Raw genomic sequence first — 17,847 nt, 5'->3', positions numbered from 1 at the left:
CCCGGGGGCGCCCGGAGGCCGGCGGCCAATCGGCGGCCGCGGCGGTGCCAGGAGCGGCCGTCACGGGTCCTCGGGCACCCTTCTCATTGGTCAGCCTCGGAGCGGCCCCGCGACCGCTTCCGCCCGGAGGAGAGATGGTGGCGCTGGCGTCCCCTCAGTGAGGTCGCGCCAGTTCGCCCGCCCCCGCCCGCAAAAAAGATGGCAGTGGCCTGATCCGGGCCCGTTGGCGGCGTCGCGGGCGCTTCGCTCCAGTCCTCGGATCCCGGGCGCGGGGAGGCAGGCCGGTGAGTGAGGGGCCCGGGGCGGCCGCTACAGGCCGCGGGGCCAAGTGTACGCCAGCCGGACGGCGAGGGCGGGTCTGGAGGCCGCCGCCGCCGCCTCCCGCCCTGGGCTGGGGCATCGTCCGTCCGCTCGGCCTCGAGCCCTGGCGAGACTCCGCCGCCACCGGGGCTCCCGGGGCTCCCGGGGGCAGGGACGGGCCGACGACGCGGGCCTCCCCGGCCGCCGGCACGTCTGGTCTTCTATTGGCCAAAACCTACGAATGCCACCGCGAAACGGAGGCCAAAGGGGTCTGTTTGGACTCGCGTTTATCGGCGAGTCGACCTTGGACAAGCTGCCCCGCTTCCCTGCGCCTCCGCTTCCGCTTCTGAACCGCGTGGACCCTCATCCCCAGTTAGTAGGATTTGGAGATGTGAAGTCGGCTGCGTGGAGCCCCTGATGTCTGGCTCAGAGGCGGTGTTATGAACGCTGTTGAGCTTTTAGAATCTAACCTTGTGTGTTGTTAACTGCCAGAAATAGCCTCGTTCCACCAGAGCTGAAGCCCAGGGATGGCAAAGAAATAGCGTCTCTGCCTAAGCTGTTTCCCACGTCCGTTTCGCAAGGGTGTGTTGACTCCTTGCTGGGAACTAAGCTTCTAGGGGATGGCGAAGTCGAAACCCCATTCCGGTGGGACGGGACCGGCCCGCTCCGCTGTGATGTGAGCCTCGCTTACCGTGATGAATAGATACTCTGAAGCCAGGAGAGGAAGCGCCACTTGATGGACCCCTAGTATTTATAGCTATTTTTGGGTTTCTTTTTATTCCCCCTTTTTCGAGACAGGGTCTCATCTTTTTGTTTTTGTTTTTTAAAGAGACGCAGTCTCACTCTGTTGCCCAGACTGGTCTCACGATCCTCCTGCCTCAAGTAAACCGTGTAACTCATCAAGATAAGTAGAATCAAGAACTAGCTTTGTTGTCTCTAGGAACAAAGTACAGTCTCTTTGCACACAGCGTGTGTTTTACGACTGTGGTTAGTGGAGTCAGCACCAGGAGGAGGTGTCTTGGTTCTTACCCAGGACCCCTCCTGGTCAGGCGAGCTGGGACGACAGGAATAGAATTATGCCACCACGAGGGAAGGGGAAAGCCCTCAGCCATGTTCAGAAAATCAGGCCGGGTGCATGGCTCACTCCTGTAGTCCCAGCACTTTGGGAGGCCGAGGCAGGAGGATCACTTGAGGTCAGGAGTTGGAGACCAGCCTGGCCAACATGGCGAAACCCCATCTCTACGAAAAATACAGAAATTAGTGGGGCATGGAGGCGGGTGCCTGTAATCCCAGCTAAGTGGGAGGCCGAGGCAGGAGAATCACTTGAACCTGGGAGGTGGAGCTTGCAGTGAGCCGAGACTGCACCACCGCACTCCAGCCTGAGCGACAGAATGAGACTCTCTCAGAAAAAAAAAAATATCAGACATGAGCCCTCACCCAGGGTTGTGCCCCTCTTGGTTTGTGGCAGAGACTGCACTGACTTCAGGGCCTCTCTCATGGCGGCCCCACTGGCGTTTCTCGGTACCTGGAGGCAGCATTTCTCCGTTTAGTATTACCCAGGGTAGCATTCGTTGAGCGCCTACTGTGTGCAGACAGAGTGGCAGGTGCCAGGACAGTGAAGCTGAGTAAGACGGCCACAGAACAGGAGTCTCAGTCCATGTGTGTTCAGGGAACAGCTGTGACATGATGGGGCCTCAGCGGCACCCGAAAGGACTCGCAGGTGTTTGCCGGAGGGGCAGACTGTGAAAGGAGCAGGCTCGTGGGTGGGAGGACCCCGAGTTCCCTTTGGGATACGTGAGGCATGAGGCCCTGTGAGCCCCTGCTTCCCACCAGGACTGGCCACGCCTCGGATGCCAGGACAGACTTCTGGGCTCCCCGGCCTCAGCGTTAGCTCGCGAGTGTGGGCAAGGGCACGTGTGTGTAATATGTGCACGCATGAGTGTGGATGTGTGTGTGCACATCTGTGTGTGGGGGTTGTGTGTTTGCTGGGACCAGGCCCTGATGCCCTCTGCACTTAGGGTTGGCTGTCTTCGCAAAGTCTGCTCAGTCGGAGGGAGGGGGAGCCTCCTGTTTCTCAGTGAGAAGCTGAGGCCGGGGAGACCACGTGACTTAGCCAAGGTCATAAATCTCAAGAATGTTCAAGTCAGGGTCTGGAGAGTCAGTGGCATGATGCCAGGAGGGACAGAGCCGGGCCCCACAGGAAGGCTGTGCTGCAGGTGTTGGGCGATGGGGACAGCACCCTGGAGGTGCTGACAGCTCGAGAGAGAGCTGGAAAGACGGAGAGACAGGGCTGAAAATTCAGTGTCTGTAAAAAAAAGACCAGGCACAGTGGCTCACGCCTGTAATCCCAGCACCTTGGGAGGCTGAGGCAAGAGGATCGCTTGAAGCCAGGAGTTTGAGACCAGCCTGGGCAATACAGTGAGACCCGTCTCTACAAAAAATAAAATAAAAATAAATTAGCTGGGTGTGGTGGTGCGCGCCTGTGGTCGCAGCTGCTCTGGTGGCTGAGGTGAGAGCATCACCCAGCCCAGGAGTTTGTGGTCACGGTGAGCCGTGGTCGCCGCTGCACTCCAGCCTGGGTGACAGAGCAAGACCCTGGTTTTTTTTTTTTTTTTTTTTGAGACAGAGTCTCGCTGTCGCCCAGGCTGGAGTGCAGTGGCGTGATCTCGGCTCGCTGCAGGCTCCGCCCCCCGGGGTTCACGCCATTCTCCTGCCTCAGCCTCCCGAGTAGCTGGGACTACAGGCGCCCGCCACCTCGCTCGGCTAATTTTTTGTATTTTTAGTAGAGACGGGGTTTCACTGTGTTAGCCAGGATGGTTTCGATCTCCTGACCTCCTGATCCGCCCGCCTCGGCCTCCCAAAGTGCTGGGATTACAGGCGTGAGCCATCGCGCCCGGCCGAGCAAGACCCTGTTTCTAAAAATAAAGAAGAAAACACCACGTGTGGTCCGGAGAAAGCAATGCCGCGTGTGGTCCGGAGAAAACAGTGCCACATGTGGTCTGGATCCTGTGAATCGAGGATGTGTTTCATGTTGCAGGATAGACGTGCTTGGGGAAGTCTTTGCTGAGTCTTGCTAATGATGTGTCTGTGTCTCTCTGCAGACTGTGAGCTGCTTGTCCCCAGCCTGCGGCCATCCTGGGGACACAGAGCCCTCCGTGGCGCCTGGGGCTTGGATTGGAGCCAGGACCTCACTTCCTCCTCTGCCCCTGCCCCTCCCAGCACCTGGCCCACACCCTGCAGCCCGCCCCATGGTCTGGCCCTGGGTGGCGATGGCATCCAGGTGGGGTCCCCTCGTTGGCCTGGCTCCGTGCTGCCTCTGGCTCCTGGGGGCGGTCCTTCTGATGGACGCATCTGCACGGCCTGCCAACCACTCGTCCACCCGAGAGAGAGCAGCCAACAGGGAGGAGAATGAGATCCTGCCCCCAGACCACCTGAACGGGGTGAAGCTGGAGATGGATGGGCACCTCAATCGGGGCTTCCACCAGGAGGTTTTCCTAGGCAAGGACCTGGGTGGCTTTGATGAGGACGCGGAGCCGCGGCGGAGCCGGAGGAAGCTGATGGTTATCTTTTCCAAGTAGGTGCCGCCATGTGCCCAGACTAGGGGGCTGCCTGTGTGCCCTTGCCCGTGTGTTCCTGTCCTGGCTTTGCGTGGTGGGGGGCGCCGGGCCCTGTGTCAGGACCCGCTGGGCTGGGAAGGTGTGCCGGTGATCAGCGCCACTTCCAGCCTGCTGTGTTTGTGCCGAGGCCTGCGCTGGCAGCCTAGAGCCGCTCCTTGAACGCCCTTGGTCCACTGGGGGCTCAGAGGGCCAGAGTGGGCCTGTGTGGCCGTCCCTAGGACAGCCTGGAGGAGGAGCCCACCTGGCACTGCAGTGGTCAGCGTCCTTCATGCTGAGGGGCAGACGCCGGCCACAGGCAGCCTCCCCGGGCTGCAGCACCAGTTGGACGAGGCCTGGCTGAGGAGTGAAGGGCCGCCACGGGCAGCTGGAGAGCTGGTACAGGGCGCTCTGGGCTCCTCCCGACGTGCCCTCTACCCTGTGTGTCTGGGGTCCCTGTAACACACGGGCAGCATGTCACACGTGGGCTGGGGGTGTGTGGGGTTGGCTTGTTTTGCCGGCCTGATCGGGAGCAGAGCTGTGCTGTCAGTGGCCCATCCTTGGCGGTCACCGCCCCCGCCCTCCCGAGTCCCCGAGACCCTCTTGCTGCCTCTGTGCCTAGTGCCGAGCTTTCTCCCCCGACCCCATCCCTGAGTCTTGGGAACCTGGTGTAAGCGGTCCAAGATGGGTCAACCTGACCACTCACTCACCCACGAGGAGCCAGGTCCTGCACGGGCGCCTTACTCCTTACGGCGTGGCTGGGGTGTCCTGCAGTGTGGCCCTGGAACCCACTTGCACTCAGCGCTGGCCTCACCCCTGGAGGCAGAGCAGGGTCAGGACGTGCCTGTGAGTCCTCCAGGCCAGCTGGGGTGCCGGGCAGGGAGCCAGGGTGCGGGTGAGAGAACACCCTGGGTCTCCTGGGACCTGCAGGACCAGGGCACAAGGAGGCAGCCCCCACCAGAGGACCTGGCCACAAGCTCACCGTCCCGCAGGGCCTGGCCACGAGCTCGCTTTCCCGCAGGGCCTGGTGCTCCAGGGCCAGTGCAGAGGAGCAGGTGGCAGAGCTGGTGAGCAAGGGGGTTGGTCAGGGCTGGGGCCCTGGGGTGCAGGTGCAGGTAGGAAAGGTGTGAGGACTGGCCTGGCTGTGCCAGGGCACTTGGGCCAAGGGCCAGGCAGGAGGGCCCTGAGGATCCAGGCTTTTGGGTGGAGCACAGGTGAGCTGGTGGGACAGAGGCAGGTGCCAGCGGGAGGACGTGGGCACCAGGTGTGGCGTCCCCTTGCACCTCTCCCCAGATGGCATGGTTCAGGGGTCCTTGGCGGGCTGAGTTCACTTGGTGGTGACCTGACCGACCCACGAAGAGGCGGCTGGTGCTCCCTGGGGCCTGTCGGGTTCACCACCCCTGAGCTCACGAAGGCCTGGCTTGCGGTGTCACGGGGCGGGGGGGGGTCCCCGTCCCCGCTCGGCCGGTGCTGGGGGTGGGCTGCGCGCCTGGGCGAGGGGAGTTGAGGCTTCTGCTCAGTGCGTCTCAAGCCGGAGTGAGGTTTCTCTTTGGTGCCTGTAACAAAACCGCAAGCCGTCTCGTTTGAGGAGGTGGGCCCGGGGAGTGGGAAGTAGCAGCAGGTCTCTGGGTCTCCCTGACACCTGTGCCGAGCAGCGACAGCGGCCGCCGTGGGTGTTTGGACTTCCCTTCCCAGCACGAGGGCCCCTTCTCACCCTCCTCCTGCTCAGGGCCCTGTCCCTCCAGGACCCACGTTCACTCCACTGTCCTGTCTCCTCTGTCTCCTCTGGGCTGGGACGGCATCTCAGACTCTCCTGTTTTTGTGAGGACGTAACAGTTCTGAGGAGGGCTGGGCAGGAGGTTTTAGGATGTCCCTCAGTTTGGGCTTGTGGGATGTGTTTCCTCCTGACTGTACAGGGTTGAGGGTTTTTGGAAAGAGCACCCAGAGGGGAGGTGCCTTGTCCTAGTGGCTTTTGAGCTTCACTTTCCTTCCACTTCCCAGCACCATGAGATGCTCCAGGCTTTCCTTCCTGCTTCCCGGCACTGTGAGATGCTCTGGGCTCACCTCCGTGCCACCTGGCCCAGCGCAATAGCTGCCGCCTTTCCAGGGAGCCCTGGCTCCTGTGGCTGGAGCTGGAAGCCAGGGTCTGGGCACTGGGGATCTTGCTCTTGTTCTCTCAGGAGCCAGAGCTTGATAACATGCGTGTGCACCAGCCCAGTCACGTCTGTGTTCTGCCAGCCATGTTCACGTGTGTGTGCTGTGTACACACGGGTACTGGCCTGTGCACTTGTGTGTGTGCGTGCCAGCTCCATGTGCACACACTGCCGTGCAGCCGTGTCTTCAGGCACCTGAATTTGGATGAGTGACTCCTCGCCAACATCTTGACTGGAATCCTGTGCCGTGTGGTTTCTTTCCACCTTTTTGCTCTGCCTCGTGTGTGCCTGTGTCTGTGGTGCGTGTGGTGCGTGTGGAGCGTGTGGCGCGTGTGGAGCGTGTGGCGCGTGTGGAGCGTGTGGCACGTGTGGAGCGTGTGGCGCGTGTGGCGCGTGTGGAGCGTGTGGCGCGTGTGGGGTGTGGAGCGTGTGGCGCGTGTGGAGCGTGTGGCGCGTGTGGAGCGTGTGGCGCTGTGTGGAGTGTGTGGAGCGTGTGGCCCGTGTCTGTGGTGCGTGTGGAGTGTGTGGAGCGTGTGGCCCGTGTCTGTGGCCCGTGTGGAGTGTGTGGCCCGTGTCTGTGGCACGCATGGAGCGTGTGGAGCATGTGGCCTGTGTCTGTGGCGCATGTGGAGTGTGTGGCATGTGTGGTGCGTGTGGAGCATGTGGCCCGTATCTGTGGCATGTTTGGAGTCTGTGGAGCATGTGGCCCATGTCTGTGGCACGTGTGGAGTGTGTGGAGTGTGTGGCCCGTGTCTGTGGTGTGTGTGGAGCGTGGCCGGAGCAGTCGAGGATGCTGCTGTCCACATGAGTCCCCCCAGGTGCCCCACCTGCCACATGGCCACCCGGGCGGCCCGCTCCCCGGCCAGTGTGTTTTGGGGACTGGAGCTGAGGGTGCCTCCCAGGCCCGTCCACCTCTGGGCTGCCGTGGCTGCTGAGGGAGGGGCGCGTGTGAGCGGCAGCCTGGTCTTCTGTGAGGATCTCTGCTCAGTGCCTCTGAGCCATGCCTGCAGTGTGTGCACCGTCGAAGCTGGCCTGGCCCAGGTCCCAGAGGCCGCACCTGCCTGACGAGGGCCTGCTTGCCACCTCATAACGTGGCCGCGGCTGCCCCTGAGCGGAGCATAGAGGCAAGGGGCCAGGGCACCCTACTCTCACGGATGCCTCCGGCAAATGCACCAGCCGGGGTCTCGAGACCTCGCACCTCTGGAAGCCCTGCCTCCCAGCGCTGTTGCCCTGGGGTTAAGTTTCCAACAGGTGAGCTTGGGATACAGGCAGCTGCAGCAGGGGTAGGAGCCTGTGGCTTCCACAAAGACACGATGGTGAAGCTGAGCTCTGAAGCTGGGACAGGAGTGATCTGTCCTGGGGCCTGTGGCCTCCTGACCTGGCCTGCGCTGGCCCCGTGTCCCCAGTCTGTGTCCCTATCCCCCAAGTCTGTGGTCTCTTCCATCCTTGGACACAGTGTTAAGTCCCCACACGGTCTTCTAAATCTTACAACTTTACATTTACATGAAGGGTTTTGTTTTGTCTTGTTTTGTGTCAGGGTCTCGCTGTGCCGCCCAGGCTGGAGTGCAGTGGTGTGATCACAGTTCACTGCAACCTCCGTGTTCCAGGTTCAGACAGTCCTCCCACCTCAGCCTCTTGAGTAGCTGAGACCACAGGTGCACGCCACCGCACCTGGCGAGTTTTCGTAATTGTTTTTTGTAGAGGTGGGGTCTCCCTATGTTGCCCAGGCTGGTCTTGAAGTCCTGGGCTCAAGTGATCCACCTGTCTTAGCCTCCCAACGTGCTGGGATTATAGGTGTGGCCACTGCGTCCTGCCTATATGAAGGTTTTTGTGTAGTCATACCTGAAGCATCTAAAATAAAACATGGGCCAGGCCCGGTGGCCACACCTGTAATCCTAGCACGTTGGGAGGCTGAGGTGGGTGGATCATTTGAGGTCAGGAGTTTGAGACTAGCCTGGCCAACATGGTGAAACCCTATTTCTATTAAAAATACAAAAATTAGCCAGGCGTGGTGGTGCGCCCCAGGCTGAGGCAGGAGAATCGCTTGAACCTGAGAGGCGGAGGTTGCAGTGAGCCAAGATTGCGCCATTGCACTCCAGCCTGGGTGACAGAGCAAGACTCTGTCTCAAAAAATAAAATAAAACGTGAAGAGTGTGACTTTTGGAAGCTGTGGTTGGAGAGTGGGGTCTGGTGGTGATTCTGTGTGACGGAGCGGGAGGGTCCATTTGTCTCCCTGGGGAGGGGACTGTGGCATCCACCTTCCCCAGTGTCTCTGGCATGGCCCCGCGCCCCACAAGCCCCACGTCCCGGACGTTTCTTGCGTCGCCTGGTGGAGCCTGTCGCTGTTGGTGGCAGGTTCACGCTGCCATGGAGTCCTGGGCCGGCAGCGTCATCTGGCTGTTCGGGGTCCTGGGGGCCCAGTCTGACGGCCGCCCGCCCATTTGCTGTCTTGCAGGGTGGATGTGAACACTGACCGGAAGATCAGTGCCAAGGAGATGCAGCGCTGGATCATGGAGAAGACGGCCGAGCACTTCCAGGAGGCCATGGAGGAGAGCAAGACACACTTCCGCGCCGTGGACCCTGACGGGGACGGTACTGTGGCCGGGCCAGGGCGGGGCGGGGCGGGGGGGCGGTGGGTGGGGCGGGCAGGGCCATGGGCCTTGCCTGGTTCCTGGAGGGCAAACAGGCCCAGTCTGAGGGACGGGCGGTGGGGAAGCGCCAGCTGGAGACCCTGAGGTATGGTGGGGTGCATGGAAGCTGGGTTCATGATGCCAGAATCTTGGTGACAAAGGCGTGTGTGCCAAGCACTGGGCGTAGCCCATGAAGGGCTCCTCTTAGGACTTTGGGGCCTTCACCTGGCGGTGCCTGTGCCTCTTGGTGGCCCCAAGGCACAGACATTGCCAGCTGGTCTCACAGGTGAGGAAACAGGTGTGGGGTGCTGGCCAAGACCCTGGGTCTCCAGACACTGGCATCCTGCCACCTCCAGCCTGGGCAGCAGAGCAAGACCCCATCTCAGTTGAGAAAGAAGTTGAGCTCAGTATCAGACGTCCTGACAGGTGTGACCTTCTCTTCCAGGCCACGTGTCATGGGACGAATATAAGGTGAAGTTTTTGGCGAGTAAAGGCCATAGCGAGAAGGAGGTTGCCGACGCCATCAGGCTCAACGAGGAACTCAAAGTGGACGAGGAAAGTGAGTGCTCAGCCAGGCTCCTGCCACCAGTCTCAGGCATCCCGTGTGTGCGTGTGTGTGTTGTGTGTACATGAGTGCACCGTGCGTGTGCTCGTGAGTATATGTGGTGTGTGTGTGTCGTGTGTACGAGTGCGCTGTGCATGTGTGCTTGTGAGTACATGTGGGTGGGTGTGCATGTCATGTGTACGAGTGCGCTGTGCGTGTGCTCGTGAGTACATGCGGTGTGTGTGCGTGTTGTGTGTACGAGTGCACTGTGCGTGTGCTTGTGAGTATATCCAGGTAGCCGTTCGTGTGTGCTCCAGTACATGCAGGTGAGTGCGCCCCCACGGCCATTGTATGCGCACATGCACACGTGTTCATCCTAACTGTATGGCCCAACCTGGGTGGTGGTGGCTGTCAGGAGGGAAGTGGGTGAAGCCATTGCCGACCTAGGCGCTGCCCAGGAGTCCGGTGGGGAGTGTGTGAGCTGTGCATGGGCGGCTCTCAGCTCTGCTGGTCACGGCACTTTCACAGCCGTTATTCAGTTAGGTCCTGCAGAGAATCTGAGGCTGTGAGTCTGGGGTGGGGCCTGCCCCATACTCTGAAGGCCACATGAGGCAGAGTTTCCCAGGGAGAGGGCACGGCCTGTGCCTGAGGGCCTGGCCCTAGGGGTCTGGGTCTGCTGGAGCCATCTGTGTGGCCGTCAGGTGGTCAGCAGAGAGCGGTCAGGTCCCAGGGAGAGGCTCTTCCTTGGGTCTGGAGTGTGGCCGTTGGCTGGCAGGGCAGCCTCAGCCCTGGGCGGGTCCAAGCTGGTGCCTCTGCGTGAAGAGTATGGGGCCAGGAGGGGCCTGGCACCCGGGCTAAGGCCAGGCGAGGGGAGAGCCGGGCCACCCTGCACAGGGCCAGGTCTGGGAGAGCCGTCCGGGCAGAAGCCCCTGCTGGCCCAGTTGTGAGGCACAGCTGAGCAGGTACCATGGCGTTGCTGCCACCCTGGGGCTCTGTGTGCCCTTCCTGGTCGTGCCCGTCGTCTGGTTTGGGGCTTTGAGGAGAATGTGCGGACACGCCTGTTCCGTCACTGCTCGGCTTCCTGGGGTGGTGTCTCCGCTGCCCTGCAGGGCGCCCGTGTCGCCCACAGGGCTGGTCACATGACACGGGGCCGCTCCTGGCAGGCAGGGTGTATCTTACACCTTTATTTTTTGTGCCTGTTCAACTTATTAGTAACACACATTTCCTCGCCAGAGTCTCAAGGCAAACCACCTCTTAACTTCTTTCTTTTTTCATGAGACGGTCTCACTCTGCTGCCCAGCCTGCAGTGCAGTGGTGCAATCTCGGCTCCCTGCAGCTGTACCTTCCAGGGCTCGGGCGATCCTCCTACCTCAGCCTCCCAGGTAGCTGGGACCACAGGCGCCATCACCATGCCTGGCTAATTTTTGTAGTTTTTGTACGGATAGATTTTGCTATGTTGGCCAGGTTGGTCTCAAACTCTTAGACTCAAGTGATCCGCCCACCACAGCCTCCCAAAGTGCTGGGATTATAGGCATGAGCCACTGCACCTAGTCTTAACCTCTTTTTTTAATTTTTAATTTTTTTTTTTTTTTTTGAGACAGAGTCTCGCTCTGTCGCCCAGGCTGGAGTGCAGTGGCGCAATCTCAGCTCACTGCAAGCTCCGCCTCCCGGGTTCACGCCATTCTCCTACCTCAGCCTCTCCGAGTAGCTGGGACTACAGGCGCCCGCCACCATGCCCGGCTAATTTTTTTGTATTTTCAGTAGAGACGCGGTTTCACGTGGTCTCGATCTCCTGACCTCGTGATCCGCCCGCCTCGGCCTCCCAAAGTGCTGGGATTATAAGCGTGAGCCAGCACGCCCAGCCAATTTAATTTTTAATTTTTAATTGTTTAAGAGTGAGGGTCTCACTGTTGCCTAGGCTGGAGTGCAGTGGTGCGATCTCAGCTCACCTGTAGCCTCCAATCCTGGGCTCAATCTATCCTCCTTGGAGGATAAAAAAAATAAAGGCGGCTGGGCGCGGTGGCTCACACCTGTAATCCCAGCACTTTGGGAGGCTGAGGCGGGTGGATCACAAGGTCAGGAGATCGAGACCATCCTAGCTAACATGGTGAAACCCCATCTCTACTAAAAATAGAAAAAATTAGCTGGGCGTGGTGGTGGGCGCCTGTAGTCCCAGCTACTTGGGAGGCTGAGGCAGGAGAATGGCGTGAACCTGGGAGGCGGAGGTTGCAGTGAGCCGAGATTGCGCCACTGCACTCCAGCCTGGGCGACAGAGCAAGACTCTCAACTCAAAAAAAAAAAAATAATAATAATAAGGTGTAAGATACGTTCCTGCCAGCAACGGCCCATATCATGTGACCAGCCCCCATGGGGGGCGACCTCCTGAGTAACTGGGACTACCAGTGTGTGCCACCATGCCCAGCCGATTCAAAAATATATATTTTGTAGACACAAGGTCTCCCCATGTTGCCTAGGTAGGTCTCAAACTCTTGGGATTTCAGAGGGTTCAAGTGACCTGCTTGGCCTCCCCCTGTCCTGGGGTTGCAGACGCGAGTGACCTGCCCTCCTTGGCCTCTCCCCATCCTGGGGTTGCAGGCATGAGCCCCTGTGCCTGGCCTTGACCTTCTAGGATGATGTGGAGACTTTTGAGCCTGTTGGCTCTGCCTTCCCTTTTCCCAGTTCAAGTACGGTTATCTGGAGTTTGGTCCTGTCCGTTCTAAATCCTACAAATTGGACATTAAAAAAACTAAAAATAAGAGGATCTCCCTGTGTTGCCCAGGCTGGTCTCGAACTCCTGGGCTAAAGGGATCTGCCTGCCGCAGCCTCCCAGCGTGCCGGGATTACAGGCACAAGCCCCAGTGCCCGGCCAAATTGGACACTATTCTTTCCTTTCCAAATGAGTGGTTTACATTTTCCTCACCCCACACGGTTTGTGCCTCCACCCCAGGTCCCGCGTTCCCTGCCGTCCCGACGGCGCCTTTAACCTTTGTCCCGTTGGTCCAGCCTGTTGGCGATGTGCTGGGGCAGAAGGCCCTTGCCCGTGCCCGCGCCCCGACTCCAACTGTGTCTGTCTCCTTGGTGCCACTGTATTTGGGTCTTTTCTGCCCAGGATGTGTCCTACCTGGACCTAGAGCTCTGTGACATTCTGTGAAGCCTCCGTCTACCTTTAGGGCTCAGCACAGGTGTGTTTAGAGTCACTCTGCGTTTTGGGGGTCCCCATGCCTGCTAAGGTGCTGTTCCCTGCCCGACCGTGTCCGATCCGCCTTGGCCTCCCCGACCTCAGGCTGTCTAGGACCCCCCGACCCCTTCGGGTATTTGGTTTCTGGCTCAGGAAGAGCAGCTGCCGGGTCCTGGAGGGAGGGCCTGGGAAGCGCTGGCAGGCGTCGCTCCTGCAACCTCCGACCCCTCCCTGCATGGCTCCTGCGAGGGCCACCGCGTGAGTCCTGGGGCTGCTGTCCTCGAGCCGCAAACCTGATTCTGGGAACCGCGGTGACGGCGTGGCAGGCGGGCATCACTCCCTTCCCCCGCCTCCGTTGCTGCCTCTCTCTGGGTCTGCGTCCTCTTCTCACAGGGACAGCAGTTGTTGACCCTCCCTGATCCAGGAGGGTTTCTCCTCCAGATCCTCCACTAACAGCAGAGACCTGGCTAGTGGGGAAGGACTGGGACTCAAGGCTTCACCACCACCCTGAGGCTGGTGCTGGGGCTGGGCGGTGGCTGTGAGAATTCTGTGCTGGAGAAAGCATCTCTTGGCCGGCCTGTCTGAGGTGTCTGTGCCTCTCCTGGGTGGGTCTCAGTTCGGCCCCGTCCGTCCATCCCAGGAGCTGCGGTGGAGCAGACAGGGAGGGGTGCCCCAGGACCCACAGCCCTGTCACTGCTGTCTTCCTTTAAGTGAACCGGTTGTGTAGTTGGAGGTTGTTCAGAAAGGGGTAAGATGGGACGGCAACTGGGCCTCATCCTCCCGCAGTGACCGAGACCCAGAGGCTGCTGGGCTTGTGGCAGGAGCTCCGGCCAGGGCAGAGTCGGGCCTCACGTGCAGGGGGCTGAGCGTGGGAGTGAGCCGCGGGACGGGGCAGGAGGTGGTGTTTCTGCCCTGGAGACCGAGGGTGGCATGGGTCCCTTGGGATGTGTGGGGACCTCGGGGTGAGGGCCCGTCGGGGCCGGGTGGGCACGGCAGGAGAGCGGGGGCCACACACCCAGAGGCAGTGCCGCGTCCCGGCCGGGAGGGTTCCTGGGAAGCTGTGCTCAGCCCCAGTCTCAGTCATTTCTAGAAACTGTGTTTTCCTCCCTGTGACGTCACACGTGGAGGAGACGGAAAAGGGCAGTGAGTCCTTTGCCCCGCGGTGCCGTGCGCACGTCAGCCTTCAGGGTGATTCCGCTCCTCCGGAGGAGCAGATGCAGGTGTGGGGGTGGGGCCCGGGCCCATCCTGAGGGGTCCTAGGCATGAGGGGGTCTGAGCTGTGTGCTGGGGGGGTCTGGGCCATGGGGAGGTTCTGGATCATGTCTTGAGGGGTCTGGGCTGTGTGGGGGGTCCAGGCCATGTCCTGGGGATCTGGGCTCTGTCTGTGGGGAGTCAGGGCCATCCATGTAGTGGGGGGCCTGGGGCTGGAGGGTCCAGGCTATCTTGGGGAGTCTGGGCTGTGTGGGGGGTCCAAGCTATGCCTTTGGGGATCAGGCCTGTGGGAGGCTCTGGGTTATGTCTTGGCAGGGGTCCAGGCTGTGTCTTGGGGGCTGGGCCCTGTTCTGGGGACGTGTGAATCCTGGAGGGTGAGGCCCCGGTCTCGTGGGTGGCTGTGTCCCTCGAGTTCAGGCAGCACCTCTCGGAACTTTCTGGATTTGCGTGCCGGCGTCTGTCTGCCTCGATGCCCACAGGCTGCGCCCCTCTCAGCACAGGAAGTCCTGGAGAACCTGAAGGATCGCTGGTACCAGGCGGACAGCCCCCCCGCGGACCTGCTGCTGACAGAGGAGGAGTTCCTGTCGTTCCTCCACCCTGAGCACAGCCGGGGAATGCTCAGGTTCATGGTGAAGGAGATCGTCCGGGACCTGGGTGAGGCTGGGTCCAGCCTGGCCAGCACGCCAGGGCCCGGGGACCAACTGGCAGGGGCCGGGCATCGCCGGGAGGTCGGGGCAGGTCCTGCGGGAGCCCCAGCCTGGGTGTGGGCTGACCCATTCCCGTCTCAACAGACCAGGACGGTGACAAGCAGCTCTCTCTGCCCGAGTTCATCTCCCTGCCCGTGGGCACCGTGGAGAACCAGCAGGGCCAGGACGTTGACGACAACTGGGTGAAAGACAGAAAAAAGGAGTTTGAAGAGCTCATTGACTCCAACCACGACGGCATCGTGACCGCAGAGGAGCTGGAGGTGAGCCCTGGCGCAGCCGTGTCCCGGAGCCGGCTCTGTGAGGCGCTGTGCGGGGAGGGGCTGGTGGATCTGGGCCTGAGACTCTGCCTGGGCTGGTCTCTGGGGCGTTTGCTCAGCGGCGTCCACCAGGCTGCATGGCCATTGTTGGCGTTTAGGTTCAAACGGATCAGAGGCAGGCGAGCCGGGCCGGGCTCCATCCTCAGCCCCTTGCGGGAGGCGTCAGGGTTCTCACAGCCCCTTTTTAATGGGACCACGAGGGGAAGCTCATGCTGGGCCCAGCTTGGAGGCAGGTCCAAGGCCCAGCAGGTACAGGTGGGCGGGGCGGCCTGTGCCACATGTCTGGAATTTACCACCTTTCTCTGAAGCGTTTCCACTGGTATCATGTGTAGGCTTGTTTTTCTCCCACTGCTGAGTGAGTCATCTTGTTTTTATGTAGAATCCTCTGATTCCTGGCGACAGCCAGTGGGCCCGGCCCAGGTTAGGGATCCTTCAGAACTGGGGCCCAGGCCTGTGTAGCCCCTGTGCCCTGTTACCCCTGCCGGCCCGGGCAGGCCTTCCAGGGCCCCCGGCTTCTCCTTGCCCTGTGCTCTTTTCATTTGCGCCGCCTCCCTTCGGGAACCTTCCAGAACGTGCCTACACTCCCGCTGCAGCCAACAGGCACCTTAAATAAAGAGCCACTTCGTGTGGATGGCCACCGAGCTCGGGCCCAGCTGCTCCTCCCCCGAGCCGAGCCTGGATGGCCTCCCGGGCGGGCCGGCGCTGGGAGGGGGAAAGGCGGACACTGACCTGTGCCCCGCTCGCCCGCAGAGCTACATGGACCCCATGAACGAGTACAACGCCCTGAACGAGGCCAAGCAGATGATCGCTGTCGCCGACGAGAACCAGAACCACCACCTGGAGCCCGAGGAGGTGCTCAAGTACAGCGAGTTCTTCACGGGCAGCAAGCTGGTGGACTACGCACGCAGCGTGCACGAGGAGTTTTGAGCGCCCGGCAGCGCCCCGCGCCGCCCCCCACGCACCACCAGGGCGGCCCCGCGGGTGACTCCGGGCTCCGTGGCTGTGCCGGACCCCACCTCCTCCCTGCCGCCCGCCACCAGTCGGCCAACCGACCGCGGCTGCCCCAGTTGATGAGCGGCGCGTCCCCTCTGCAGCGCGCACCCCGGCGAGGCTTCGGCTGTGATGCGGCCGGGGCGCGGTGCTGGGCTGTGGCTCCGCGGCGCCGCCTCCTCCCTGGTCCCTCGAAATCGCTGCATCTCACTTCTGAGAACGAAATCTCGTTTCAGTCGTTCTGCTGAAGGCGCTGACAGCATCGCAGCTGGAACCTCTGGGCCCGGCCCCTCCCAGGGCCGCCGCTCCGTGGGAAATAACAGCTCCTCCATTTCCTTGAAAACTGAACGATTATTAAAAATAGATTAAACTTCGCTGGAAATGAGTAGCCAGGAAGTTCAGGGGAGGGTGTCGGGTCCTTCCCGGGCCTGGCATGTCGGAGCCACCCAGGTCACGCAGCTGCCGCCGGGAAAATGCAAATATTTGTTGTGACAAGAATCACATTAATTTACTTTAAATATAGTTGCCTTTTTTGGTCAGCTTCATTCTTTGGGTGTGAAACAAAACACAACACCAGCGTGCTACATTTGTGGTTACAGTTTCCACTGGAGCGCTGGAGGCTGGTGCTGGGTCACGTGGAGGGTTGGAGGTGATTCTCCTGGCAGGTGGCAATGGGCAGGGGCTCTGGGAGGACAGAGGGCAGTGCTGCGTTTGTGAGTAGGGGTCCAGGCAGCAGCAGACGTGTCCATTGAGTTTGCGGTTTGGACATTTAAGGCAGGAGCCAGAGCCGCCTGGGGGAGTTTCGGGTGGAGGATGGCAAGGTCTTTGGGTGCAGTGGGGCAGGCCTAGCCCCAGGTGGGGCAGAGAATGGGGTGTGTTAGGACGGCTAGTGGGGGTCCCGCCCTGGCGTGTGGGAGCTCAGGGAAGCTGGGCGTGCGTCCTCCTCAGTCTGCCCTGCGGTGCCCATGTGACCAGCCTCGGCCCTGAGCCCACCTGCCCAGGGGCCCCTGTGGGGCCGAGAGGGTGGGTTGGCACCTGGGCTGGTTCCCAGGCAAACAAGATTCACAGAGCCACGGCCAGGGCAGGTGGTGGGAGGACGGTCCCACGCCCAGCTTGTAGAGGCTGTAATTCCCTGGATCCAATCTTTGGTGGCCTGGACTCTGCCTTTCCCCATCCGTGGCCCCATGCCACAGCCAAGGACCGTCATAGCCACAACAGCATTCGACGCTCTGTGCTGAGGGCTGTGCACCCAGAGGTGGGAAGTGTGAGCTGAGGCCATACTGTGCTGGACGTGAAGGGGGGACAGCTCAGTGTGTGGTGGCACCTGACCCTTCAGAGGCCCCAGCCAGCTCCAGTCTGGTGCTGGAGGAGCAGTGGCCACTCATGGGCTGCCCTGTGCTGCCCACGACACCACCGTGTGGAGCGGGGAGCCCAGCCCCTGGGGATGTGGTTCGAGCTGCAGGCTGCCTTACAGACCTTGGGAGTCCTGAGCTCTGGGTCAACGTCCAGCCTCCTGTGGCCACTCCACACCCGGTTCTGTGGATACAGTGGGGCTTTCTTGGACCTGTGACCTTAAGCCCAGGACAAGGAGACCTGAGCTTCCTGGGCAGCTTCAAGCAGGAGGGGCCGTACCCCACCCTGGGGCCACTGCAGGTGCCAGCAATGTGCTGGGGGTGCCCTCTCCATGGTGCGCGGGCCCCACTCACTGCACCTGTGGGCAGATGTGGCCACTTAGGCCCCAGGAGAGCAGTGTTGCCCACCAAGACCCCCAGTTCACCTGAACCTCCAAGGAACCAATTGCAAATGTAAGCTTCTCACTGTCAGCGGGAAACCCTTGTGAACGCTGGGTGGAACCTTACAGAAAATGCCAGAACTTTCTTCCTCTGCTCACCTGGGTTGGGGTGTGCACATGCATGTACACACACTGTCTGGGATGCTCTTAGCCCTTCCAGGATCCTCTACGTGTGGGGAGGGTGACCAACTTAGGGACCCTCAGTCCGACGGCGGGTAGCCTCTCCCTCCACTCCCTCCCCCTCCAGGCCCAGTGGGCTCCATGGCTGGGAATTTCCCCACGGGTGGGCCGAGGGCAGGCAGCTGTTTCCTGTGCTCCTGGGAGGAGGGGATTTCCAGCCCCTTCCCTGCTGCTCTGTTCCCAGAGGCCCCTCTCCACTTGCAACTTTAAAAATGAACTTTTGGATAATCACAGGCTGGTCACAGTTATTC

The 17,847-nt window shown here is 61.0% G+C and overlaps 1 protein-coding gene across 1 annotated transcript; it reads left to right on the top strand.

The window, feature by feature from the left end:
• The first annotated feature begins 135 nt into the window (after positions 1 to 135).
• On the top strand, positions 136 to 16,163 carry SDF4 (stromal cell derived factor 4). Its single transcript, XM_032758573.2, has 7 exons — positions 136 to 284; positions 3,402 to 3,874; positions 8,502 to 8,638; positions 9,122 to 9,235; positions 14,106 to 14,264; positions 14,402 to 14,577; positions 15,385 to 16,163. Exons 2-7 carry the CDS (start codon positions 3,549 to 3,551, stop codon positions 15,559 to 15,561), a joined length of 1,089 nt encoding a protein of 362 aa, XP_032614464.1. The 5' UTR covers positions 136 to 284; positions 3,402 to 3,548; the 3' UTR covers positions 15,562 to 16,163.
• The last annotated feature ends 1,684 nt before the right edge of the window (positions 16,164 to 17,847 follow it).

Source organism: Hylobates moloch, unplaced genomic scaffold (assembly GCF_009828535.3).
Source record: "Hylobates moloch isolate HMO894 unplaced genomic scaffold, HMol_V3 SCAFFOLD_9, whole genome shotgun sequence".
Lineage (NCBI taxonomy): Eukaryota > Metazoa > Chordata > Mammalia > Primates > Hylobatidae > Hylobates > Hylobates moloch.
The sequence above is the reverse complement of the archived record's forward strand: the minus strand, read 5'-3'. Positions and strand labels throughout refer to the sequence as shown.